At 41.5% G+C, this 27,718-nt stretch overlaps 1 protein-coding gene across 2 annotated transcripts; it reads right to left on the reverse strand.

The window, feature by feature from the left end:
- Nucleotides 1-362: 362 nt before the first annotated feature.
- PRKAA1 (protein kinase AMP-activated catalytic subunit alpha 1) lies at nt 363-26,809 on the reverse strand. Of its 2 annotated transcripts, none has more exons than XM_075725811.1 (9): nt 26,665-26,809; nt 19,174-19,315; nt 16,046-16,139; nt 14,346-14,490; nt 12,468-12,555; nt 11,342-11,566; nt 6,437-6,923; nt 5,935-6,061; nt 363-3,569 (listed from the first exon to the last, which is right to left on the reverse strand). In XM_075725811.1, exons 1-9 carry the CDS (start codon nt 26,792-26,794, stop codon nt 3,325-3,327), a joined length of 1,683 nt encoding a protein of 560 aa, XP_075581926.1. In that variant the 5' UTR covers nt 26,795-26,809; the 3' UTR covers nt 363-3,324. The 2 variants fall into 2 exon arrangements, with proteins under 2 accessions (XP_075581926.1, XP_075581925.1); XM_075725810.1 differs by having other exon boundaries at nt 16,004-16,139; nt 26,665-26,794.
- Nucleotides 26,810-27,718: the final 909 nt, after the last annotated feature.

The following is a 27,718-nucleotide window of genomic DNA, read 5'->3' on the forward strand; positions in this document are numbered from 1 at the left end:
TCGCTAGTTACAGGGGCAAATACCGAGACATAACCATCCACGGTGCACGGAAAGAGCAGCGGAAGATGGGAGATAAGGCGAGCCACCGCCGGGCAGGGCAAAAGGGCGCTTTTCCACTTAATATTCGGTGTTCCTTCCATCTCGAATTCCTTTTTGAAGCGAGAGGGCTTACAGGATCTAGGGGAAACGGCCAGGCGGGGGCCAGGCTCGCACAGCTGGCGGCCCAGCCTGCCTAGCTGGGAATTCTGCAGTGAGTTGGTGTCATGTTGCCACTTACTCCAAAATCGTAACTGTTGTTGTTTTTAAAAAAAGCGTAACGTTAGTTTATAACGTATGTAACACTAGAAGACAGCATGCACAGTTTCAAACAAGAGGGTTCAGTATTTCATGTTTACTTAAAGTTTTCAAAGTTTAAAAAGTTACACAGTTATAAACAAGCATTTTTGCCATTCAGCTTTGTCAAAAGAAATTAACATAGGAAGTAGGCACATCTTTGTTAAAGAACAGGACTTCATATCTTACAATGGCAATCAACTGGTAAAATAAAATTTATTTCCAAGTTTGTATTAAACACTCATATCAAGACAAACATGAAGGTTTTTTTTTTTTAAAATATTGCACCACCAAGATGAATTTTTATCCATTACCTAGTGAGTTATATTGCACATGGACAATCAGGTTCATCCATGTTTTCAAAAAAATTACAATACAAAGGCAAGATAATTCGATGTACTCCAACAGGAGTAAGCTTGGGAATAGAGCAACATACTTGACCAATTTGTGTATTTGCATAAGCTACCTCCTTGCAACCCCGGCAGCTTTCTTAGTGAAGTTTTGTTTCACAGCCTATTGGCAGATACTAGTGCGATGCTAAAAAAAGGTCTGCAGGATCAATAGGAATGTGAAGAAAGCAGTTTCAACAGCAAGATCTACAAAGCATAGGAAAGTCACACAACAGACAACTGTTCTGGGTTCAACTAGGGTGTCAGTCCCCCTTTCTCCCTCCCCTATCCCCTATAAAAATCTCAGTTCAATCAGAAAACTTTTGGCCATCAAAACTGATTTATCATACCAGTAAAATTTACTTTATTTAAAACTACACATACAGTACACTTCTGCCAGAAACTTACTTTAACCTCCAGATACCAAGACAAAGGAAAAACCACGGTTGTCTTAATGCACAGGAGGGCCAAGAAAGTATATAAAAATTAGGAGCTATTTGCACCTTGACACCTTGCATGTGTGGTCAGCATTACAAGGAGCAGATACCATTTAGGAATACTTAGTTTAACATAGGCAAGAGCGATCCCAAACCAATTTCAGATGAGGAATTACTACAATTAAAAAAAATGTGCGTTTGTTATATTTGTACAAGTGCAATATTTAACAATTTCAAAATAAAAGGGTAACAAAAATTAATGTGCTGATTTATTCAGTACATCAGAAACAATTCTGACAAGACTAAAAACAGGACTTAAAAGTAGGATTTGCAGCTGGTCCCTCATGTTGACATCTCAATCTCAGGAGTTTAAACCCAAAGCTTTATCTAAGGAAAATCTTCCACTCTGAGATATAGTAATACAACCTTGCATTACAGGGACCATGTGCGACACTTGAGGATAAAGAACTGAAGTTGTAACTTGTACCTACATACTAGACAGGCCACACAATTGCCCAGTTCAGAACACAGTTACAGCAGTGACAGGGCTTAAAGCAGCTTTGTGTTTCTTCAGATTCTGTGCATGTCCATAACAGATAAATTCCTGGACTGAAGCTGGTTGGCCTGAATTAAACTGTTCTTGTATCTGTAGCTAGCAGTGTTCTGTGGACGAAATCTCAGTCATTGGCAAGAATCCCCATCCATTTTAAGAGTCCAGGTTTCACTGTTCATAGCAATGCCTTGACTTCTAGACTTGGGAGAGCAACCTTTGAAACTGAGTAGGTCATGAAGAACATTAGATGTCATAAAATGTTTAGTTTTGCATTCAAGAATTAGTTTTCTGTTTATGTCTGCTAGTGCTGGAACAAAATGGAAATGTGGCTACGTATTTCCAATTGTTTTCATGCAAGTATTAGCTGTGATTTTAACATATACGGTTCAATTTTCTTACTGAAACACTGCAAAAACCATAAATGCAGATGGATTTATGTTATTGGTAATTGCAAACTACTGTTGAAAGTTTTGAATATTAGCACTCAAGTTGTCATGATCAGTTTTCAATGTTCAACTGAGAAGCTGGACTATTTAATTTCACAACTAATTTAAATAGCAAAGTTTGCTATGAATGTGGCCTGGGAAAACCTAACCTATATATATAGTTTCAACTGCAAAGTGAATTCTATATAGTATATGCTAAGTTAACATGTGATAAACAGCTGTATCAACGTATTAACATCTTTTTTAAAAACCTGTCAATTTCAGATTCTGCAACAGCATGCAACAGCCCTTAGGCTGTGTGCTTAACTACATGCATGTTTCTAAGGGAAAGGGTTCTCAGCCTGCAGTAGCAGTGGGGAGCTGCTGTGCTGCTACCACACTAAGGCATCAGCTAGCCAATCTGCACAGACCAGGAAGCTGACAGTTCGCCTTTACAGAGCAACATTCTGTTTTAGCCCACGGGGTGCCAAGTCTTCTCAGCATTAAGCCTCTCGCCACTGTTGTGGACTCAGTTGTTCCACTCACAGCCCACAGAATTTCACCCTCAGTGCATTACAGAGCACCTACATGCATTTCCAACTGGTTGGATTTGCATGCATTTAATCAAATTTATCAGTTGTTAAGAGTAGTATGTGGTAATGCATTAACTATTTTTTGTCATTTACTGTCAAATAAGGGGGAAGAAACACAGCAGTTTTAACGCATTACTGTTAGATGATGTGGATAGTTCTGACCAACTGAGGCACAACTGTAGACGGTGACCAACAAGTCATACATAGGTCACTGAACTAGTAAGTGTACATTTACTTACAGTACATCAGATAGATGTATTACCAGTAAAAAAAAAACAAACAAGAAGGTCCATCTAACTTAAATGTTGTATGCAGCCTAATGTGCACTCAACATAAAAAGTTATGAACACTGCCCCAAGGGCATGTGATTTCCTGTACCTGTATTACACTGTTGGACAGTGAACAATCAGAATTCACTCCAGCTTCAAAATAATGTATGTTAACTGCCCATAATCATTTCGATCCCCATGCAAATTGCATTCTGTGGCTAGCTTTTTCAGCGCCTTAGTTAATTTAACTTGATTATAATTGGAAGCATCTGACTATAATTTAGGCATGCTTATTGCTATGAAAGAAATAAGCCCATCTTCAAAATTATTGTGCAAGTATTTTAATAAGATTTGCACACATCTCAAAAAATTCTATTGTATGACTCCCCGGTCTTGGAGTTAAGTCAGCTGTAGAAGAGTCAAGTGAGGAGCTCACTGATGAGGTAAGGGATGTATCTGCAGATTTTCCTTGCACATCAGCATCTGAATCTTTTTGACAGGATCTATAGTTGCTCACAGAACCTGATCTCTGTGGAGTTGCAGTCCCAGACTTTGCTTCAGTAATTTCATCTGGGGGGCAAAGGGAGAGAGGAGCAAAATTACGTATCAGTAACAAATCAGTTACAGGAACAGCAGACATCTTCCCCTTCTCACACTTCTAAATCTTGTTTTTTAAAATCTTGATTAATACATAAACAGCTTTTGCAGACTGTATATATTTGATACAAATAAAAGCTTATACATATAGTAACACAGAAGCAAGTGTCCTTGCTAATTACTCCTGTACTCTAAACTGTGGTCCGCAACTGTTTACACCCAGTTTAGACAGCACTCACCATATTTTTCATTAACTAATTTCAGCAGCTAATAGTTCAATTTCGGTTACTTAAAACAAAAACAGGATAGCATCATAAGGTTAAGTCCAATAACAGTTCAAACATTTTGTAGATGCTTTTTGCCAACATCTACTTTACTTTTATTCTGGTTTTGTTTTCTTGGTATTTGGATATTTATACTTTGTTATTATTTGTATTTTTATAATTCACTGATACATTAATTGCTAGTTATTAATTGCTACACTAATTGATCCTTCACTTTTGGAAGTTTTCCCCTGTAATATGTATGTAGGGGAAGTTTTTCCCTTGCATTTGGGCTGCAGCAGGTTAGGTTTACCTTCAGTATGAGGATATACTTTCATCTTAGAAGTAATGTTCTGCTGAAGTATCTCTATTCTTACTTTAAATACTGAACATTAGTTTGACTCTCACCTGGTACCAGAAAAGTTATTTCCAGGAGAAATTAGTGAACATAAGAAACTGCCTTTTCACATCAAAGCTACTTTAAATGACAGTTTAGTAAGAGGAACAGAGAACAATTAACTGTGGTGAAGAGAAAGGAAAATCAAATTAGCTTCACTGTTGGAAGAGAGATGGCAAATCCATGCCCTTGGGTTGTATTTCCTCAAGAGTTGAAGCCAGGGCAGCAGGCTGCCCCCCCCAGCTGCACAGCTCTAAGCAGTCACCTCCCCTCCAACAGGGATGGCATTTGTCTTATACTGCAGTAGGTCAGTACAGGAAAGCCATCAGTTGCCTGTATCAAGTACCCCTGGATCTAAGCAAGCACCTGTATTGTCAGAAGGAAGGAGGCAAGAACTGCGCTGCCAAGTCAGATCAGATTAAACTTGTCACAAGACACAGCCTTAGCCACCCTATACTGTAATCCAGCCACACTCTAGTAAGTCCTTTTTCCATGCCACATGTCTTTCTAGGCATGTCATCTACACCACTGGCTGTAGTTAATTCTGCTTTAGTCTGCTATGCCCATTAACAAGCATTGTGGGCAGCCTCTATTATCTCCTCCATTCACTTCCAGGAAGGTATCCAAGCAGGATTTGTATGCTGCGTTACTGTCACTCTACGAAATATATCTTTCTACAGGTTACACGAACTGCTTCCAAGACTTCAGTTACTGCAAGCATACATACAACTCGTATCTCAAATTCTGTCCACTACTAGCATTGGTGGGTTGACTCTGCCTGGCAACTAATATCTCACCCCAATGGGGAAGAAAATTGGAAGGGCAAAAGTGAGAAAACTTATGGGTAGAAATAAATATAGTTTAATAAGAGGAAGAAAGAAAAAAGGGAAAAAGTGATGCAAAAGCAACACTCACCAGAGACTCGCCAGTCTCAAAGCTACCTTCCCTAAACCCCCATCCCCTCAGCTTCCTTGCTAAGCATAACATTATATGGCATGGAACATCCCTTTGGTCAATCTGGCTCAGCTCTCCTCTCCCAGCTTCTTGCTCACCCCTGGCCTACTCACTGGTGTGACAGAGCAGGGGAAAAAAAACTAGACACTGCGCAAGAACTGCTCAGCAACATCCAGAACACTGGTGTGTTATTACACTTTTAGTCACGGATCCAAACCATAGCACCATATAGGCTGCTATGAAGAAAATTAACTCTATCTCAGCCAGACCCAGTACAGCAGTGTACAGTCCAAGTCAAATTTAAATGCCTAGATGCCAAGCTTTATCTTCACTAGGAAATGTTAGTCACATGCTTACTTCAGATCTAAATTAATGTTTAAATCCAGGGGTGAGGCTCCAAAGGCAGATTAGGTTGATCCAAATCTCACCTCTCACAGCCCTGTCCCCTTTTGCACTAGTGGCATTAGTGCTGGTGTAGACACAAAACGGAGCAGTTCAGGAGTTGATATAGCTAAAAAACTATTATTTGAGGGATGAAGCAGCTAACCATCTGATCACAGAACACTAGACCAGGAAGGAATAAAGAAAACACTAATACAGATCTATATTGGCTTAAACTAGTAAAGGCAACACTTCCTTCACTTCCAAACAACTAAATTAAGACATGTTGGCATTTAGAATGATTTCCCATACAACTCCATTAACTTATTAAGTCTTCACATACCGTCAATGCTACGGAAGTCCAGTAAGTATGTCCTGCTGTCCACCTGATACAACTGCAGACTCATTTTGGAATATGCACTTGTTACTGGATTCTTCCTTCGAACACGTAGATAGTATGGATTTACAACCTAGTACAAAAGAGATTTGAGTTAGTTACCAGAACTGCTTGAAGAGCACTGCATACTGTTTTTGCCATTTCAACTCACTGGTATTATCAAGTGATTCAGGCTTACCTGTTGGATTTGTGGGGCATTTTTAGCCAACAGAAAAACATTCCTACAGCCCCAATGTAAAAGTTAGACATGTCAGCAAGATTTTTTTTTCCTGTCAGCATGAATAGCCTCCCCCAAAACCCTTCCTGCACAGCAAGCACAAGCAGTCAGCACAGGCACATGAGATTATTTTCCAGCACAGAAGATACACAGTTTCATGCTTCTAGGCTATGTAACGACACAGCTCAAAAATTTACTGTTGTCTGCTGTAAAGATCCTTTATTCTTTTACCTTCCATTCATAATCTAGTTGTTTAATTGCTCGACAAACTTCAGCCATGATATCATTTGGTCGACTCTGACTCCGTATCCCCAAGTGCCACTTGGCTCTTCTTACACCTTGGTGTTTTGACTTCTGTGGATTCAGCTCATCAAGAGTGTGGCGAGGACGCGGTGCTTCAGCTACTAAAAATGGCACTCTTTCAGGATGAGGGCGAGACAGATGGTGATCATCAAGAAAAGAATCTGGTGGGCTTGTAGCCAAGTAGAAGTCTTTGGCCTCATTCATTATTCTTCTATTATCTATAATGAGGTGATAAGCAACTGCTAAAGGGTCCTGATGATTTCGGCTGTATAGACAACTTAGCACTTCCTCTTCAGTGCATTCGAACTTCTCACACACTTCTTTTAAGGCTTCATCATCAATCATGGTAGAGCTATATGATGGGTCTTCAGGAAACAAATATTTTGGAAGGTCCTGCTTAAACCATTCATGTTCCCTAGATTTAAAAGTAAAAAAGTCTGAGTATATGTAAAGCAAACCTTTTTAATATTAAATTCTTTAAAAAACAAAATTATTTTTAGTTTGCAGAAAAAGAATCACAGTTGTCAGCCCAAGTCCCTTTCTATTGCAGCAGAAATAATAAAACTGTACATAAAGGAAAATAATCACCCCATCACAAGATTTTGCTAGACGTTTTGCAGGAGACTGGAAAAAAAATCCTCTTAAGTTTTTAAACTACCCGAGCTCCAAAAATATCTTTGTATAGCTCATGAACCAGCTTTTTATATAAATGGTATATTTTTTAGTGCCACTATGTTAGTTTTGAGATATTTTGAACTGAAATTCTTACGCTACCCACTTGAGTTGTCCCTCAAGTACACACACAACAATACATAACAAAATTAAGAAGTGTTGATGATTAATTTTTGGCAGGTGTTTGTACATGGATTTTTGAATACTGAAGTCACATGCTCCCCACCCCAAACAAGCCACCTATCATTTTTTCCATTCAGAACACCCCCAGCTGTCTCTTCAAGACTTAAAAGGGTTAAGCAAAGCTATGGAAGGGTCAATCTGTACCTCTTTACTACTGTACCCATGGGCTGGTATTCATAAGAGGGAAAAGGAAAGATACAGAAGGAATCAAACACCTACACTGCCCAATCATACAGAAAAAACAAAGATTGTTTTGTGTGCCTAGAGTAAGCTGCTTAACTAGCCAACCAGTATGGCATGACCCTAATTTTGAAAGTATTCTAGCCTACAGCATAAAGACTTGCTACAGATTTAAGAGCAGATATAGATGTTGTGGTTTAACCCTGACCAGAAACTAAGCACCATACAGCCACTCGCTCACTTGCCCCTGGTGGGATCGCAGGGAGAATTGGAAGGGTAAAAGTGAGAAAGAAACTTGTGGGTTCCTCCACAGCCGAGACACAGGCCCATATGGAAGAAGAAAGATGCTCTTCAAATTCTCAGAGTTGGTTGGCCAATCCATCCATAGTTGGTGCCTCCACATCCTGTCCAGCTCATTATCACCAGGGTGGTGGCATTTGATATTGGTGCACTTCGTACAAACTTTTGCCACACAGACCACATGCACCAGATTTCATCAAGGTCTTTGGATATCTGGTTGTCATCCAGGTTGCTACAGATCACCTCCACCACAGCTAATTCCCTCAGATACTAGATACCTCCCTCAACGTTGGTCCATTTGCTCAGGGAATTCACAAGATCTTCCTTGAAGGGATACTCATCCTTCACACTTGACAGGAGTCCCCTCCAAAGACTGAGGACTCCTGGCACTTTTACAATCCCTTTGTCAATAGCCTTTATCCCTAGCAAGGGGTCCCAGCTGCTGGGCTTCCTCACCCTCTAATTCCTGACTATCGGCCCCAATATCCCAGCACAAGAGTAACCAGCTGAGAACTTGCTCACCTGGTTGACAGCTGAAATATTTTCACATATCTCACAGCTTACTTACAGATAGGTATCAGGTGGTTTCTGTCTCATAATTTCACTCCCTCCTCCTGTTCTTGTGACTGCTCTGCTGCAGAACAGGCTGCTGCTTCTGATTGTCTTCCTGCTCCCTCTTAGGAGGAGCATCTTCATCCCTTACTAAACAAGCTGACTTCTGCTTCCATTGTTTCCTTTTAATTATAGGAGCAACTGATACAGTTGAAGGCTAGGCCTCTGGCTTAGCCACAGTGTCTGCTGGTATGTTTTCAGATCCAGAGACCCTCTCTTCAACTTGAGGGTGCTGAATAGTATTGAGCAGTGTTTGGCAGGCCCCAGCACAGTGCAGTAAGTTGTGCCTCTCTGGAATAGCTACGGCTTTTTTTTTTTTTTTTTTTTTTTTCAAACATTCTATCACTTCATCGGGATCCTGCACTTGTTCAGGAGTGAAGTCCCAGCCCATCAGAGGTGACGAACTTTGTAGATACCTGCCCATATTCTCCCACATGCCTTGCCACCCATAACCACACTACTGTGGGGCCTGAGTGATATTCCTAAATAGCTTGTTAAGCTTAGAAAAAGCCAAACCAATATTCTTAAGAAATACCAGTAGAAGTATTTTGATTACCCAAGCATGTTCAAGAAACTGAAGAGTTATTGTAACAAGGGAGAAAACATCACAGAAGGTGGTGAAGGTGCCATTCTGTATTTCCTCCACAAAATACTCTCTGATGTAGAAGTATAATTGTTAATTGTCTCCATGAGATGGTACTCAAAGTACAGGAACAGCTTCAGTACAGAGCCCAAATACCAGATTAAGCTCAAGGCCAGTGTTTTAATAATAAGTCTCCCAGGCAAAAGATCACTAGGCACTACAGAGCACAGCAAACTGCAAAAGCCAAACCCAGTCTTTAACACATACAGCAAAAACGGGAACATGGCACAGATCAGACAGACTAATACTGAGAACAGATAAATCAATATCGTCACCAGCAGCTATTAACAGATATAGTAATTCTAAATTCCATCTAATACACTCTGGTCAAATCTGTTATTATCTCAAACCCTTCGAGCCCCATGCAAAAAAGGACTGTCATGGTTTAATCCCAGCTGGCAACAAAGCCCCACACAACCACTCACTCACTCCCCCCAGTGGGATAGGGAGCAGAATCAGAAGAGTAAAAATGAGAAAGAAACTTGTGGGTTGAGATAAACACAGTTTAATAATTAAAAAGAAATTTTTAAAAAAGTTGTTAGAAAGAGAAAAAAACAAAACAAAGACAGCAGAAAATAAAGGGTACCCAAGAAAGACAAGTGATGTAAATGAAAACAACTGCTCACCAACTGACCAATGGCCAGCCTGTCTCCAAGCAGCAGCGCCCCCCCCCAGCCAACCTCCATCACAGTTTTATTGCTGAGCATGACATCATATGGTATGGAATATCCCTTTGGTCAGTTGGGGGCAGCTGTCCTGGCTGTGTCCCCTCCCAATTTTTTGTGCTCCTCCAACCTGTCTACTAGCAGGGCAGCATGAGGAGCAGAAAAGCTTGGCTCTGTAAGTAGTAACTAAAACATCCCCATGTTATCAACACTATTTTCAGTACAAATACAAAACGTTAGTCAGTGTGATCCTCAGAACATGCCTCAGCACTAATGTGTTGAGCAAAATACACTTTCATCAGACACAAGCAGTTAATTTGGAAGCAGAAAAAGCTTTTTCCTATGCCACTATAAAGCACAGCCTTAGCTGGATGACTGAACCCAGAGGAATATTTTGTCACTATTCACTGCAGTAGGCCTCCCCCCTTGCATGCACCACCACCACCCCCCCACCCCAAAGAACTAAGGTACTCAGCTAAACTCAGATTGTCCTTTAAACTGTGAGGTGACATGTCTTATAGCTAATAGGACAGAACTGTTCAGGATTCTAAAGCCATCCATGCTCTGTAACCAACATTTTTCAACATCTTTTTCACACCACTTCTCTTCCAGACTTATTTAACATGACTGAGATAAACTAAATTCCTACCCACTCAAGTTTTACAATGCCTTGTTCTCTCAGTGCTTTGATTTCTGAAAATACTTGCCATTGTAATAAAGCAGCAATAATAAGCGCACCACATTTTTTGTTCTACTGAAGACCACGAACATCGCTGATTGCCCAACTTCCAATCCTAGAAGAAGCATTTTTGCTAAGCTGGTGTATCAGAGCTCTCTCCTTAGAGCTTCTTAGAAAGGAAACAGGAAAACCTAACTAAGCTGCTGCAAGAAGTACAGCTCTATCAGCTACCAATTTTTTTTTTTTTTTTTTTTTAATTCAACCACTGCACACTTGTCAAAGCAGTCACCTTCTCCAGAATCGCCTCATGAAATCTGGAGCCCAGGATGGCTATCTGTACCTACAAAGCTTTAACTTATCAGTACTTGATTCGGTAGTTATCACTCATACATATATTCATGCCAGGGTTTTGAAGCTAGAAAGTGCTATCTTGCATGTGGAATATTCACAATCTTAACAGTGACTCTTCAGAGTCTGAAGAAATATGAATAAAGGCAGTAGTTAACAGATTAAAGAGCCATAACTTCCTCTCAAACATTTACAGTACAGAATAGTGGTTGTTAACAAAGACCTTTTTTTGCCCAGAGAAGTCAGCTCAGTATAGTTTTTGCAAACCATTCTGCATGTAAACAGCTTTGCTATAGCAGTCTTAAACCTAGAGTTTCTCAGAATTTTGATATATAATGCATATAACTTGTTTTACTGTGACCTCCAATAGATACTTCATTGGCCACTGGAGATCAGAACCATCAGAACTAAAGCCAAACCACCAGAAGCTGAATTTTTCATCTCATTCGATAAAACATGGACAAGCTGTATGAATGATTTCTTTGTACTGCGTATTTGCACTGAGATTATCATTCCAGTATCCTGTGATCAGACATCAGTTAGTGTTTTACCTAATGTCTCTGATTGTTGCTCTCTTCATTGGATCCACTTGCAGCATGTGCTTCAAAAGACTAATTACAGATGGATTCAGGTACTGAGGGGTATAAAAGATACCATCACATATCTTCTTGAAAAGGGTTGGCACGTGATCATCATCAAATGGAAGCGTTCCACATAACAAAGCATAGAGAATAACCCCGCTGCTCCAAATATCTACTTCTGGACCTGCATACAATCTGGGAAAAAGTTAACTATTAGTGATTTGTGTTTAATACATTTAAACAGATTTTTTTTTCCTCTACTTTCTTACATTGTATCACAGTAATTAAAAGTGTATGAACTTGGTACGACTAATCTGCAAGTACTATACCATTTCAGTTCTATGTCATGCCTCCCTTGTACTTTAGTGTCCTTCTCCTTCAACCATATAAACAGGGCACAAATAGTTTTCCTCTCTCTTGTATAACAATAATCCACAAATGCAATTTAAGACAATGGCAAACTGAAAGAAATTTGCACCTACTACTAAGAAAGCCCATGTTACACATTGTTATCACTGTTTTAGCAGAATCTGTGCAAAGTCATCTATCCCCCAAAGCTGGGACGCTGAAAAGTTTAAGACAAGTCCATATAGCAGAACTTGTCATACATTCTGTGCTACTGTCTGAATAAAAGAGACATTTGGCCTCCAATCAGCAAGAGGCAATATTAGGGTAGGTAGCTGAAAGCAGCAGATTCAACAATCATAGAGTCCAAAAAGGGGAAGTTACCTTCAGCCTGCATATCTACTCTGCAGCAGATATTTCACTGCTACTCAACTGCACAGCAGACTTTGCCTGTAATTCTATCCATACCTCTACTTCCCAGATCTGAGCTGTGGTATTTTTAAACCAGTTCAGGCACACTGTACACACTGGATTTCAGGCATTAGACATCACCTCCACCTTACAGGAACCATTCAAAACTAGTTCACAGAAGCCTTAAATACTCATGAAAAATTACCAAGACAATTAAAAGTTCAGCCCACAGCTTCTCAGCATCAACCTTGTCAGTTGAACTAGGTTTGTAGCCTTTAGAATCAAGCAGCAAAATGACTGAAGTACATGCACACTATGTATCCAATATAAAAGAAACTACCTTCCTGAAATTACTTCTGGTGCAGCATAGTTAGGGGAACCACAGCTTGTTCTTAAAAATTCTCCATCTGACATCATGTTTGATAGACCTGAAAGTATATAAGAGTAACTACTAAAAATTCAGAGAGCCAAATGATTTCACACTGCATATACCATCCAGTAATTCAAATTAGAAAATTAACAAGTGTATCTCAGTAGTGATTCAAATTACTGAAGTTTTTATACGAGCATGCCACACAATCCTCCATTTAGTTTACCAGAAATCTAAGTAACATCAATCCATTATTGCACCCAACCTTGAAACATTTGAGAACATATTCATTCCAAGACAAAAACCGGTACAATTTGGATGACAGAGGCATGATAGAGAACAAAGCTGCTCTAAGGGAGATGGAGTGGCATAGCAAGACAGGCTTTTGGAGTCTTAGAAACCACATTTGCTTCTAAATGCCAAAGTGGATGATACTACCACAGAATTGCCTAAAATTCTGCAAGAGTTTATATAGAATAAGGGAACTGAGGAGTACACAAGACTTCATTACAATTTAGACACCTACACTGCTCAGCTGGCTCCTGAATCACTGCAGTTCAGTAGTTCGATTTCAGATATTCTGTTAGTAGTTAAAGTATACTTTAGAACTAGGCCATCTTCATTCAGCAGCCCTCAGTCTAATATCAGTAAATAACTACCACTTCTAGAATAGCTGTGGAAGGTATCTTCTAGTTTCTTCAGTGGAGGCTGCATGATCAAGACTAGCATAAGCCAGAGAACTCAGCCTCCAAGAAGGAATTATGCCCTTTTACAGGGGGCTGGAGGCATAGACATGAAGTACAGCTTGGCTAGCTTTCATATTCTAATACACAAAAGCTTTTAAGCTCTTGTTTAATACACTAGTCACAATTAATTTAGTGCTACAGCTTTACTGGTACTTAAGTTACAGGAAGATATTTTTATAAGTTACTGTATTTCATTTCTTCACCACGTAAGCCATTTCACCCAAAGCATTTTCTACACACAAGAAATCAGTACGATTCCCAGTGCCCACATACTTGAACACCATACTTTTAAAATATACTTTTAATACCCAGTGTTACCTCGCACCTTTCATCAGAGACCTCAAAGTGCTTTACAAGGGCAGGTATTATCCACTATGTCTACAAGAGATAGATCATGATGATATAGCAGTATGGATACCTTAATATGCTTATATGGTGAGGTCTCCTGATTCAGATAGTTCCACAAACTAGCTGCCAGTCTTCCCGGCAGCTGTGTCACAAACAGCTAGTATAAAGAATTAAGCTTTCTGATTAGTTAGGCAGGCATATAGCAAAAAAGCACAGGAGCTTTTAACTGTTTTTATTTTACCTTTTATGCTTTAATTACATTTTTTCAATCACATCTGTATAGAGTTTTTAAAGTGAATTTAGAGTAGTTTAATAGGAGGACTAGTGTACTTTATTATAGCAATGTGGTTCTTAAACATGATGAACTGCCTTTGCAATGTACTTCCAAGAGAGCTAAGCGTCTACATTTTACAGATGGTGAAACAGGTAACAGCAGTAAGTTTTGAAGTGGAAGGGTCAGGAACTAAGTCTATTTAGCATTTCAAAGAAAACATTGTTAAGCAAAACCAAACAAGTAAGTTCACAATTTTACCCACCCACAGAAAATACCTGAAAAGAAAGCTTGAGAGGAAAACAAGTTCTACACATGTGCAAGAACATAATTTTGCTCTACATGCATACTCTTGAGCTTCTTGTATTGTGTCCCACCACCAGGATATTCAAGTATACACATTTTATTAAATATTTCCCATAGTAATTAACAGGATCTAAATAACACCAGAAATGCAATCAGATATAAAACAGCAATGCTTACCAAAGTCAGCTATCTTGGCATTCATGTGTGCATCAAGCAGCACATTTTCAGGCTTCAGATCTCTATGTACTACCATATGTCTGTGACAGTAATCCACGCCAGAAAGGATTTGCTGGAACAGACGTCTGCTCTCCTTCTCATCAAGCTAAGACAGACAAAGGTTTTAAACAATTATGAGACAGTGGAAGATAACTTGGTTTTCATTTATATGAATTAAAGGAAATTTTCTCATGACCTAAAGTTATCATTTATAGTTTTGATACTTTAAACAGCAGATTATCAGAACTTGTAGCACAAGGCTTCATAGCTTACACTGTTTTCCTTGTACCACAGCTCTAAAATAACTAAAACAAAACATACCCACTGACTCAAAGTCACTGAAATTTCTCAATCATGCTTTTGAAATTGGTTAGGCAGATACTCATTAACTGGAAATGTTAGCACCCAAACATTAATTTTGTCTCACTGGAATATCAATGTACTTTGACATTTAAGCACAGCTTAAGTTGACAAAAGCTGCTGACATGCAGCACAGAAGTGATAAATTTTACATGCTATTTATGCTATTAGCAGCTACCCCAAACAGCAGACTTAGCTGGGCATTTTGTACAAACATGCCCAATCCATGTCACAAGTTTGTTCTAACAACTAAAAATATCCTGGCTATCTAGATGGTTTTTCCAAGGTGACTTCAGAACTTTCACAGAAACTGCTCTACTAGTAGAAGAGGGTAGTAAGAACACAGTGGTAGCTTTCCAATAATGGATTAGACTGAAGAAATAGTTTTCAGCTACTCCAACTAGATACATATCCATCCAGTCTGTACCCAGTAATTGTAAATTAACATACCAGTATCAGTAGAGAGGAAAAATGCTAAGACAAAGTCATACATAAAGATCCGAAACGTGTTAACATGTAACCATTTTTAATTTCAGAACAAGATGTAGTCATAAAGTATATTAATTGCTAACAGCAAAATTAATGCCGAATACATAAAAACAAACCTTCATTTACCAGGGTGTGGCAGGTATCCCCTGCTCCCAAACCCTGATAACATGTTTAGCATAACTAACGCCATTTTATGAGGCAGGCAGCCATTCTGTGACCGAGCCAGTCACGTAGTTGTGCCCTTTCCCTCATTATCAGGCTCTGAAGGTCCTGTGAACCAAATAGACAAACCAAACAGATTTCTTCTTCCCCTCCCTACGGGCCTTAAGATTCCTGGGCACCAGGCTGATTAACTGCTTCCTTACCAGCCTTGAAGGTCCCATGCACCTGGCCAGCCAGGTGGTGGTGATGACCCCCTCACAGAACAGGGAAGTGTAACAGCACCCAGAGCACTGTCCTTAAAATCAAGGAGTTACAAGTCCTAAGTGGGGAACCTGGACCAGAACCGCTGGTAGACAGTGAGACCCGTGACCCCCCAGTGGCCAGGGACACCCCCACCATCCTCTGCTTCCTCTGGGGACTGACTTGTACTCTTTCAAATGATTTTCAAACCTAGACTGTGATTTGTTATATTGATACAGCAAACCACATATTAAGATTTGACCCAATCTGCAGATTGTCTAAGTGATTAGAAATCAATTAGACATGTTAAGTTGAATTATAAATTCTGTATTCTGCCAGGTGACACAGAACATTGCAAAAGCAATAACAGAATGCAAGGCATTGATTTGTAGAGTTGGACTACTTCTTACCCTCCCATTTTTACAGATATAGTCAAACAGTTCTCCTCCCGAAACATATTCCATCACCATGAAAATGTCAGTTGGTGTACTGATGACCTGGTACCTGATAAAAGAAGGTATCTGTTAGGTTACACACTCCACGAAGATGCTAGTTACATTTAGTTAAAAACACAGCTGTGCAAAGAGTCAGATAAAAGTATACTTTAAAATATTTATCAGCCAATTTACAGCTACTGGAACAACAATATTTTTCAGAAGCTATTTCCTCTCCTTTCACTATATGATGCTGTCATTGCCAGGACTAGCAGGGAATTTGCATTCCCCACCAGGAATACCAACCTTTGTACTTTCAGAGGACTAAGCTTAGTCCAAATGATTTCTATGAAACTATTTACAGTGCTGCCTCACAGACAGCTTGGTGCAGTGAAGAAGGAATTCAGAAGGAATTTGCTAGTGTGTCAAAAATGTATACTTTTCAACCTTAACATGCAAAAAACCTGACTTGCCATAAATAAAAAGTGTACTTCAAGACTAGAACAGTGCCTTTTATAATCATGAATACCATCTTTTACAAAGAGACCTAAATCTGTCATTAATATTTAAGAGTATCACTCTGGTTATTATATTTTTATCATTCTACTTCAATGAAGTTTCAAAAAAAAAAAACCCACCTCTGAAGTTTTGAAATAACTAGTTTATGGCCAAACTCCCCATTTAAGAGATTTTGATTTTGTGCTACATATCTTTAACTAAAAGTTGTCTGATTTTTTTCCCCCTACAGCAGTCCAAAGTAATCAATTTTTAACGGAATAATAAAATGAACACTGATAACACTTCAGCCAAAATTCAGGTATTATATATTGAGAAGACAGGAGGTAGCATTTCGATGAAAGTGAGTGTTTCAAGGTACTACACTTAAGCATGCAAATATCGAAATTGTAATAAATAACTGAATTCACACATACACTACAGAACTACAACACTCTTCAAAATGCCAATTCCAAGACAAAGAGGAAAACAGACATGCTTCAGCTTATTGAGACAAGTTATTCTTGAACTACATAGACAGCAATGACTTTAAATTATCCAAGTGAATGTGTGTGTGCACATATATGTGCATCTATTTTAACAGCTTAGTATTATAGTGCAACATTTCAATAACCTCAATACCCTTCTGAGGCAGCTATCAACATGACACCTTCAAAGTTAGTCTTACCTAAAATCTTATAGTCCAAGATGCTTTAACTTTACTGATTTTCTCTCTAATACCTTGGTTGGAAGTACCTCATGTACTTAAATATCAACAACATTCTGAAGCCACAGCTAAGACACTACTACAGAAATAGTATTTTAATCCTTCTAATCCAAAGGTTAGAGCTGTGCTTCTCTATAGCCAGCTCATTTTTCTGGTTATGGAAAAGGAGGTTGTGGAATAGTTACATACCTATAATATAAACAAGGTTACCAAACCACACAGCGTAGATGACCAGAACGCAAAAACAGGCAATTCTATGTAAGGATAACAAGATGCATTCCATTGCTACAGGTGAAAAACCACAGGAGGAGATGATCCAAAGGTTTTTATTTAAAGCATGATATAGAAAGATGATCTTATTGCAACAGGCTTGCAACTGTATATACTGCTAAAGCTGTGTATTGAGTTTTTCATAAAGCAGAGCTATGTTCCAAATTAGACACTAATTTGTAACATTGAAGCTGAAGAAATCTGTTTACCTTTATCCCAAATATCTGAATCTGCTATCTAGCAGTTCCCCAATGCAGTTCCTAATAGCACAAGCAGCATGATCCTAAGTTACTAGCAAGTCTACCTACACAACAGTATCAATTATATCTCAAATGCTATTTACACATAGGCTAATAAGCCTTCTGCTTTAGAAATTCAGGCTGACCAACTGAAAAGTTGGGGATCCGTCAATTTTTCCATCATCTCCTACATCTTGTCCCTTCTCTCTATATAGCGGAGAAAAAATTCTCCCCATAATTCCCTGAGAAAGAAACTGTCATCTGAAACCTGTTAAGCTGACTTAACAGTTTAGCAACACAAGTACACATTCCTGTTCCACCCCCATATCTTAGTTGGTACACTGACACTTTTTTTTTTTTGACTACAGGTATGTCTTTTGGACTCATTTGTGAACTCTAACTGGCAGCACTAGCAATTTTGCAGCCAAATCAGCTCAACAGTCTTCTGAAAACTAACCCACTGAAGAAGTTAGCAAGTTGATCTTACACAATCCAACTTAGCTTCAGCGTAAGAGCTGTTGCCAAATTAAAGGGAGCGAGCGTATAGGGACAGCACTGTCAGTGGCAGCAGGGTCTTAAGACAAGACTCTGCCAACAAAAAAAACCTAACACCAACACCATGATTAAGACAGCAAAAGTCACCCACACTCTGGAGGTGCAGGGTAAGTGTACAGGAGATGAAAGTAAAAAAATATCCATGGCATTTATAATTTATCTCCTCAGGCCACACACAAGGGGTCTACTCTGGGACATATTTAATTGTACTCTGAACTCCACTGATGAACTATTGATCAACAGATTTAAATAGACACACATTTAGACAAGTGGTAGCAGCTACTGAAGAATTCTGAAATATCAATCACATTTAAAAAACTGCACATCCTTAATTCAGAAAAATCTCAGTGTCATCTACATTCAAAAACCACAGATCACTGCCCAGCACACCACTAAAAACATCTTTCGAGTAAGAAAACACAACAGACTTACTACAGAAATGCCATTTACAATCTTGTTCTCTATAACTCATTTTCCAAGCAGAAAAAAGATCAAATATAATGAGAAAAAGAAAACTGAAGTAGCAGCTAAAAACAGAGATGGATGCTACTAGAAGTATCTATCATGCCATTACCTTTTATATACCTGTCCAAAGAATTTGTAAGCAAAGATCTAATGGACACTCTCTGGCCTGCAGAGAAGATCAGTTTTGTGAAAACACATTACATAGTACACTGAAAATGGCTGAATACTTGGAAGCTGTTTACTTTCCTGACAAGATATTGCTATTAGCATTGCCCTTTAAAGATGCTTCAGATCAGTGAAAGCAAAAAGAGATTACTGCTTGAATATGTTTGATTATAGCAAGCAAAACTTACAGCTTGATTATGTGAGGATGCCTGAAGAGTTTGAGGTTCTGAATCTCCCGGCGGATTTTTCCCACAACATCAAGGCTGCGAATCTTCTGTCGGTTCAGGATCTTCACTGCAACTTTATGTCCAGTTAACTCATGTTTGCCAACTGCAAGGAACAAGGAAGTATTTAGTCAGGCTCTTAATTGCTCCATAAAGGTATTAATTTCCCATTTCAACTGTAGCCAAGAAATAGAAGTTAAGACGTTAGCATCCCACATATTCCCCATTATCTTTGGGGAGGTTGAAAACCAGATGGCACACCATTTCTTCTGCCCTACTCCAATTTCTCCCACAATTCTGTCATTAGAAGATGAATGGGATGTGTAGGAAAAACCTTAAGCCTAACCCTCAGTCTTGCAGCATGACTACATTTTTGCACTATTGCAAACAAAGCATATGCCAAAACACCACTATCCTTGCTAATTAGGGAGACCATTTTCTCTCCCTGTGTAAGCCACTCCAAGCTTTTTGCTCACTTGGTAACCCACTCAGACGTTCTCCTGCAGCTCTTCTACTTATCTGCAGGGATCACTCCTACTAAAGAAATCACTGCTACCGTTCCCTCAAGAAGCCTATTTCACCAATTACTCTGAATTACCACTAAGAGTATCTGATCAGTTTACTTGAAAAATAATTGCTTATCTGTCCTTGAAGCAGTCTGACCCTCCAAGGGTCCACAGTCTGTGCAGTAAACACCAGAGCTTTATTATATAAAATAAGTGGCAACAGCTACAGGAGATACAAAAAATCCAATAGTAACTATGAGAAGCAAGGCAAACCTGCAACCTCACACATTCCTCGGTTTCCTTCCTACTTCTAGGAGATCTGCGTTTTTCTTTCAACAGAGGAACTCGAAGTGTAAAATATTTCCAAGACAGTTATCCCTCTTCAGGTCCTTAATTTTGCAGGTGCTATTGGAAGTAGCCACAACAAAGTTGCTAAGAATATTTTTCTTAAACCCAACACTGGATCACAGATAGACAACAGAAGGTAAGTATCTCTTCCACTAGAAAGCTTCACTATCTGCATTGGCTTCTGCATGCAGTGATTGTAACTACAATCACTTTCATTCACCACCCTGATTCCTACCTTCTGAAGATAAACCAGATTCCACGGATATCTACATGGTTCATCCTTGTCCACTTGAATGGACATTGCTAACAGACCTCTGCTGAACACATTACTCACTCATCTGGGTACCTCTCCTCACTTGAAGATTTAACTAAGCCCCAGGCTTCAAGCTTTATTTAAATATATTCATAGGAAGCTGTGATAAACAGCAGTGATCCACAAAAAATCTTTCTCCATTCAACAGCTAATTTGGATAGAATTAGCAAACACCCATCAATCTGTAAATCTCATTATTTGCTGGTTTTGGCTGGGGTAGAATTCATTTTCCTCATAGTAGCTCGTATGGGGCTATGGTTTGGATTTGTGCCGGAAACAGCATTGATAACACAGGGATGTTTTGGTTACTGCTGAGCAGTGCTTACACAGAGCCAAGGCCTTTTCTGCTCCTCACCCCACCCCACCAGCCAGCAGGCTGGGGGTGCACAAGAAGCTGGGAGGGGACACAGCCAGGACAGCTGACCCCAGCTGACCAAAGGGACATTCCATGCCATATGGTGTCATGATCAGCATATAAAGCTGGGGGAAGAAGGGGGGACATTTGGAGTGATGGTGTTTGTCTTCCCAAGTAACCATTACGTGTGATGGAGCCCTGCTGTCCTGGAGATGGCTGAACACCTGCCTGCCAGTGGGAAGCAGTGAATGAATTCCTTGTTTTGCTTTGCTTGTGCACATGGCTTTTGCTTTACCTATTAAACTGTCTCTATCTCAACCCAGAAGTTTCATCACTTTTACCCTTCTGATTCTCTGCCCCATCCCACCGACAGGGGGAGTGAGCGAGCTGCTGTGTGGGGCTTAGTTGCTGGCTAGAGTTAAACCAGGACACATTCCCAACACAAGACTTTCCTGCTGCCTTTTGCCTCCATATTGACCTAAAAACCAATGCAAGCAAGAAGAAATTCTTAGCACAAAGATAATGATAAGCATCTGAGTGATTATTCGTATGACAAAAAGATATCCACTGTGCACAATGAAGCAGTTAGTTACTTCCCTACAGGAGTTTAGACAAAGTGGTGGATTACCCAAGACCCTGAACCATCACAATGCAATGAGATGTCTTTTGTACCTGGGAGCATAAAACAGCTCTGACTGCAAGGTGAAAAAACACATCCCCACATTCAGAGGAGCTATTACCTAAAAATGGCCACAATAACCAAAACACTGGACAGGCACATTCAGACTGCTGAGGGATGCAGGACAAAGCCCACATCCATCAAAGTTCCGGGCAGATCACAAAGCACTGGCAGGTGAGTGCCTAGAACTGTAAAATCACATCACCTGTGAGAATTACTTGCTTTCAACCAGATTAAAGCAATCACATGCCCTTTGTTTTCTTCAGTTCAAATGTGGTCGAAGTTTTAAAGGAACCCAACAAATTACATCACCTATGTTCAAACCCTAAGGAGTAATGAATCATTAACATAGAACATTAGAAAAGCAACTGTTCCATTTGGATTACAAAATCTTTGCCTATCAGTAACATGAAGCAAGCCAGAAGTATTTGGGAAAAAAAAATCTTTAATCAGTAAGTTAAAATTTAACCTTAGTTTTGGTTAGTAAGAAACAGCTTCTTAGAAACTAACCAAAAATCAGTTAGGCACATGAATTTGCATCTTCCTTTGCTTTACAAAGTACTTTTAAGGAGGTGTTTAATTTAGTAAGTAGCCTATACATTTGAGCAATTCTACAGCTTAGCATACAGAGTTCTGACATGCATTGCATTATGAAGTCTCATTTATCAGCCAATTAGTTTGATTTCTGATTTGTCAGTCTACCTTAAACGAAAACTGGGATTTCATTAGAACTCAGAAAAACATCAGAAACTAATTTATTAGCTAAAACAGTCTTATGTTCAATATGCAAGGCACATAAGTTTTTCAAAACACATTTCTCAAAGTAATTAAACAGTAACATTTGCAGTTGACTGAAACCAATTCTAGCTGTCACAGCCTTCAAGATTGTGTGCCTCAAGCATCCATTTTATTCATTGACTGGGATAAAACAAGATTTTCTGCTTCTTCAACTCTGTTTGCCAACTTTGAATAAATTATTGTAATGAAAACATGCTGTGGTTTTGTGCAGGTGCAAAAAAGACCCCAAAAAGCCTGTTCACTTGCTTAAGATATTTCAAATTGAATTGCTATTTTCTTTAGTAATTTTTGCCTCCCTTTTTTAATTCAATTTAAGATTATAACAAACCTAGCTTTTTAAGATACAAGTTGTCAATAACCATCTACTTCACAAAATAAAACTGTTTTCTTGGACATGGTTCAAGGTATCTGTTATCAGTAAAACAGCAGACACTAACTGGTAACAGACTCCTGACTACTTCTGAATTCCACATGAAGACAGAACTGAAAGTAAGACCTCAGATGATAACATCATGTAGAAAAGTAAGCAGCCAGCATTATATATCCAAAAGCTACTTTGTATTACCTCTTGACAGATGTTTTACCTGTAAAAGGGAAGGCTCACAAGTTAGTAGTAATCAAAATATATTTATGTTAGTCACCCTAATCCTCAGCCAGCTCTAAGTCCTTTAAAAGGATCACTGCAAAAAGAAGTTGACTTCACAGACCTAGTATTTCCCTATATTTCTTTATTCTCTGGTAATACAAATTGCCTTCAAGCTTCACTATGGCTACGCACAGCACCAAGATTTCCAAGACAGTGACAGTCTCAAAGCAGCAGTGACTTATTTCACATGTTGAAGTGCAGGAGCAAGTCTCTAACTCAGTTCAGCAGGTCTTCAATTGGAAGAGAAAACTGACTGTGAGACCATCCAGAATAAATACAACATTCTCATGAAACACAGGTACCAGTCATGAAGTTTGTAGGGGAAAAAAAAAAAAGCTGAACAAGCATATGTTGTATTTAATGAAACATTTCTGCAACAGGCCAAAAAGCCAACCCAAGGCTCAGAGAATAGTCTTCAAAGGTATAAGCTAAACAAATGTTTTCATTACCATAAAAAACCCCATGAGTTAATGCTGTGCAAAGGCATACTGCTGCACAACATTAGAGAGTAAACTGATCTTCACTGTCCACTGTCTCTTATCACTGCCTTGACCAAGAAGACCTATTTACATCAGTTTTGCAGCCTATGCAGACCAGGGGTTTTAACCTAGTTCTATAGACTGGAACAATTATTGTATATTTACAACCTTAAGTGGTATCCCTCATTTTCTCAGTACAAATCACTGGAAGCCTGACTACACTCCCTCTTATGAAAGCTAACTTTCTTTCCAAAAATATCTGGAAATAAAAGTTTGCATTTGGTTTCAGCAGGAATCAGCAGCAGTGTTTATTTTGTTTAAAAAAAATAAACAATATTGACAAAAACAGGGATAGATGTTTTACACTGAATCCTGGTAAAGTTTAAAAAAAGAACACGTCTCACATAATTGATTTAGGCTCAGTACTCTCTTCTACCGCACAGCTTTTCACTGCTGTGGCATTTTAGCTTTGCCTAGGTACTGGCTAGTAACAGATGTCTCCTCCATGACTGTCCATCTGAGGCTCAGTCAAGTGAATTGAGTTAGTCAGTAGTTAATTCAGGCTAGTACAGCCAAATGAACAGTTAAACTGGAAAAACATCACATCAGTAACAGTTATCTATGAGGGCAAAAGGGTAAGCAGCAGGGTGAATTCATCTTACAGCTACCTTGACAGCAGGAGACCTTTAACAGTTACTGGAGCACTCGTTTTCCAGTTCAATCTTTCTGGCTGCCACTGCTGTTAAAATTAAAGATCCACTTTCAAGAAGCTGTATGCCTGACCCTCTATACCACATGAGCTCAAGGAAAACCCTAATTAAATTTAAAAAAATGAACACATTTGTTACAGTTTTTCACTTTACTGTCAATTGATGAAACCATATCAGAGTCACCAGAGAAGGAAAATAAGGATTACAGGAAAACAATCACAGATCTGGTATTAAATGAAGTAAATGTTCTCCTCTTGAGCACACCACTGCATCATAGATAAAATATGTCCTTTATTAAGTACAGCTAAAGCAAGACAAAAACTAACACAGTATGTCACCTAGGGGCAAGGAAAAAAAAAAATCTTAGAACAATTTGTATATGGAAACAGAGTACTAGACCATGAACGCTAACACTTGCTTCCAGATCCTAAATAAATTCCAAAGCCACTTAAGGAACATACTCAGTGTGCAGAATGATGCTGCATTTCAGCACAAGGTGATTTATCCCCCATCCTTAACAAAAAATACATTCATACATGCGTGTACTCTTCACATAATCAATAGTTACAAAGCAGTTTAAAAGAACACCTAACATCTATCAAATAAGGCAGACAGAGCAGTATTATGGAGACAGAGCAATAACAAAACTGGCAACTCTTTTTTTTTTTTTTCAATTAAGTGTTTCAAGCTAACTGTTTTTCATGAAATATTAACAGGAGTGATGTTCAATAATGTATTAAAATTATAACAGTAGCTCCACAAATTGACCATCTTTCAAGGTTTCACCTTCAGACATGTTTTTGCCAATACAGATAAGAACAGCAGCAGTAGTGCAACAGTGCTCTCTGAAATGTAAGAGCACACTAGAACATTTATGGGTATGCCATCCTTAGCTTTGTGCAGTGTACTGGGGCGGGGGGGGCGGCAGGAACCAAAACAGAAAAACCACACCGCATCTTTGACGACTCTTCTGCCCTCAACCATGTAGCCCCTCCATGAGGAAAGAGAATCTGATGCCTGTCTTCTGCCTTATCTCATTTCCTCTCTATTTAAGGAGGTGCTAAGCTCCCAAGGAAAGGAATGGTACTCCAGCTGCCAGTTGGGGGTGCCCGCTCCCCAGTGGCTAGGGGTGTCACTTTACAAGCCTGCCCTGAAAAAGGAAGACTTGAAGACTTCCACTATCAAAATATTTTCTGCTGCTTTCCTAGATATTCTTAGAGAGAAATATACTGCTATTTTCTATACGTTAGTAACTCCTTCAGAACATGTCAATAGTTGAAAGAGCTTGTGCAGAGAACATACAATAGGAACGTCTACACCGAAAAAAGGTATCATGTTAAAAGTCAGCTAGCACATTAGATACAACAGGATAAGCTGCAGTTTTTTACCAGTTATAATCAGGAGCAATCCATTAGGTTAACAACAAAAAAAAACTTATTAAGAATACAGCCCAAGCCTACTCTAAATCATTTGTGAAAGGATGCTTTCAGTTTGCATACCCCAATATTTGAACAATTCTCACAAACACCACAGCAGGAACAGCGTAAGCTAATGCACAGTTTTTCCATCTGTGGTGGATGGCCTCGAAGGAAAGTTTAACTTCTGTTTTATTTCTATTAGGCTTCAAATTTGCAGTATGGCATCTGCACCCCTACTGGGAAAAGTTTTGAAGTCTGAGCTGAAAACAACTTTGATAAGCGCTGGTCAAATAGATTTAGTATAAAGTCTTTCCATATCCGTGCGTCAGCTGCGTTGCCACTTAATCCAATAGTCCCAGACTCATCTTTTTATGCTTATTTCTCCCCCTGTAGAGGGAGAAACTTTGCCTTCCTTATAAGGACATCAAGCGTTAGTACTTGTGCAGCAAAACGCAACGTACACACAGCTCAAGAACCAAGACTTCCCTGCTCTCATTACCTCTCCGGTGCTATTTTGAATAAATGCAGCATCATTGGCTTCCAGTAATTATTTCCGTAAATAGAGAAGAGAAAGCTCTTTCCCCTCCCCAGCCACTGCCTCTCCCCGCGGGACGGCGAGTCCCACCTCCGGCAAGCCAGCGCGCACACCCCCCTCTCCGAGCGGCCTTCGCAGCGCGCCAGCCGCCCTCTCCGCACCACCGCGCTCGGCCGGCGGCCCCCAGCCCGCAGCCGGGCCCCGGGCCCCGCTACCGGCCCGCCCAAGGCCTTCCGGCGGCTGCCCCGGCCGGCCTGCGCTCGCTCCCCCGGCCCCTCTGCCTCCTCCCCCGGCGGACCGCGCTGCCAGCGCCGCCGCAGCCCGGTGACTCACCCGGCCCAGCGGGAACGCCCGGGCAGCGCCCGGCGGCTCAGGTTTCCCGGCGTCGCCCCCGGCGAAGCTCAGCCCGCCGCAGCACTCCCGGCGGCGGGCGGAGCGGGGCCTAGCCCGAGCTGGGGCGGCCTGGGCCCCCGCACGCCCCGCCGGGCCCCCGCACGCCCACCCTCGCCAAGCCTCGGCGGCCGCCCGGCCCCAGCGGACCGGCCGCCGTGAGGTGACCGCCGACGGCGGCGGCAGGAGCAGGAGAGACGACGCCGCTCCGCCCGGCGCGCTGCCCCCGGCTCCCCGCAGCCCGCCTGGGCCGGGCGGCCCCGCTCCCCGCCGCTCACCCTTGACTTTGCCGAAGGTGCCGACGCCGAGCGTGTCGCCCAGGATGTAGTGCCCGATCTTCACCCGCCCGTGCTCGTGCTTCTGTTTATCCGCCGCCGCCATCTTGAGCCAAGGGCCGAGCCTGCGCATAGTGCCCGCCCGCGCCGGGCCGGGCCGCAGCGCCGGCGGGGGAGGAGCAACCACACAGCGCCCGCCCGCACCGAAACCCGGAAATGAAGGCAGCATTTACCGCCTTCCCGCCCTCCCCGGGGACAAACCATTGCGGTCGGGGGGGGGGGGGGGCGGGGAGGCCGGGTCGGCCCAGCGGCGCCCCGGGGGGGTGCGGCGTGCCCTGTCGGCGGGATGGGAGAAGCCGGGCCCGAAGGCTGCGGGGCGGAGTGAAGGGGTCGGAAGGGGGCCCCGTTTTTACACACACACCCCCCGAGGAGCAGCGGGGATTCACCCGGGTTTCGGGAGCGGGTGGAGGGAAGGCGGGCACAGGGAGGTCCGCGGCGGCGGCGGCGGCGGCTGCCCTCAGCGCGGGCGCCGCGCGAGGGGTGGGCCTGGGCCTGGCCCCGCTGGTGTCGGTGTGGCAGCGCCCCAGCGTCTGGAGAGGCAGCGCCTGCGAGCTGGAGCTGGAGCTCCCCGGTGTGCCGGCTGGCAGCGCCGTGGCGGCGGGGCCCGTGTCCGCGGGCAGCGGGGAGCCGAGGCGAGCTCTGGCGCCAGAGTGAGGCGGGGTGGGGAGCAGACGCGTGCGTTTCACGGAGAACTCGCACTATCGCAACGAGCCGGCTGGGCTGTCCGCGCTGCCGCAGCCGCCGGCTGGCCTGGCGTGCTGGGAGGCCCGGCCCCGCCGAGCCCCCGCTGCGGCTTCCGCTGGGGCGGCAGCTGGAGGCCGCAGGCAGGCAGGGCTTCAGGCAGGAGCGGTGCCGTGTGGGGTGCAGCACAGTTTTAAGGCCCCTTCAAGATGCAGTTGTTGTTTGCTGCCTCCGCCAGCCGCGCGGAGGGGGCTGGTGGCCAGCAAGCCCGGTTTGCCGTCCCGCGTCAGTCGTGGCGTCCTGGCACGGGGAGCAC

Source organism: Pelecanus crispus, chromosome Z (assembly GCF_030463565.1).
Source record: "Pelecanus crispus isolate bPelCri1 chromosome Z, bPelCri1.pri, whole genome shotgun sequence".
In the NCBI taxonomy this organism is placed as follows: domain Eukaryota; kingdom Metazoa; phylum Chordata; class Aves; order Pelecaniformes; family Pelecanidae; genus Pelecanus; species Pelecanus crispus.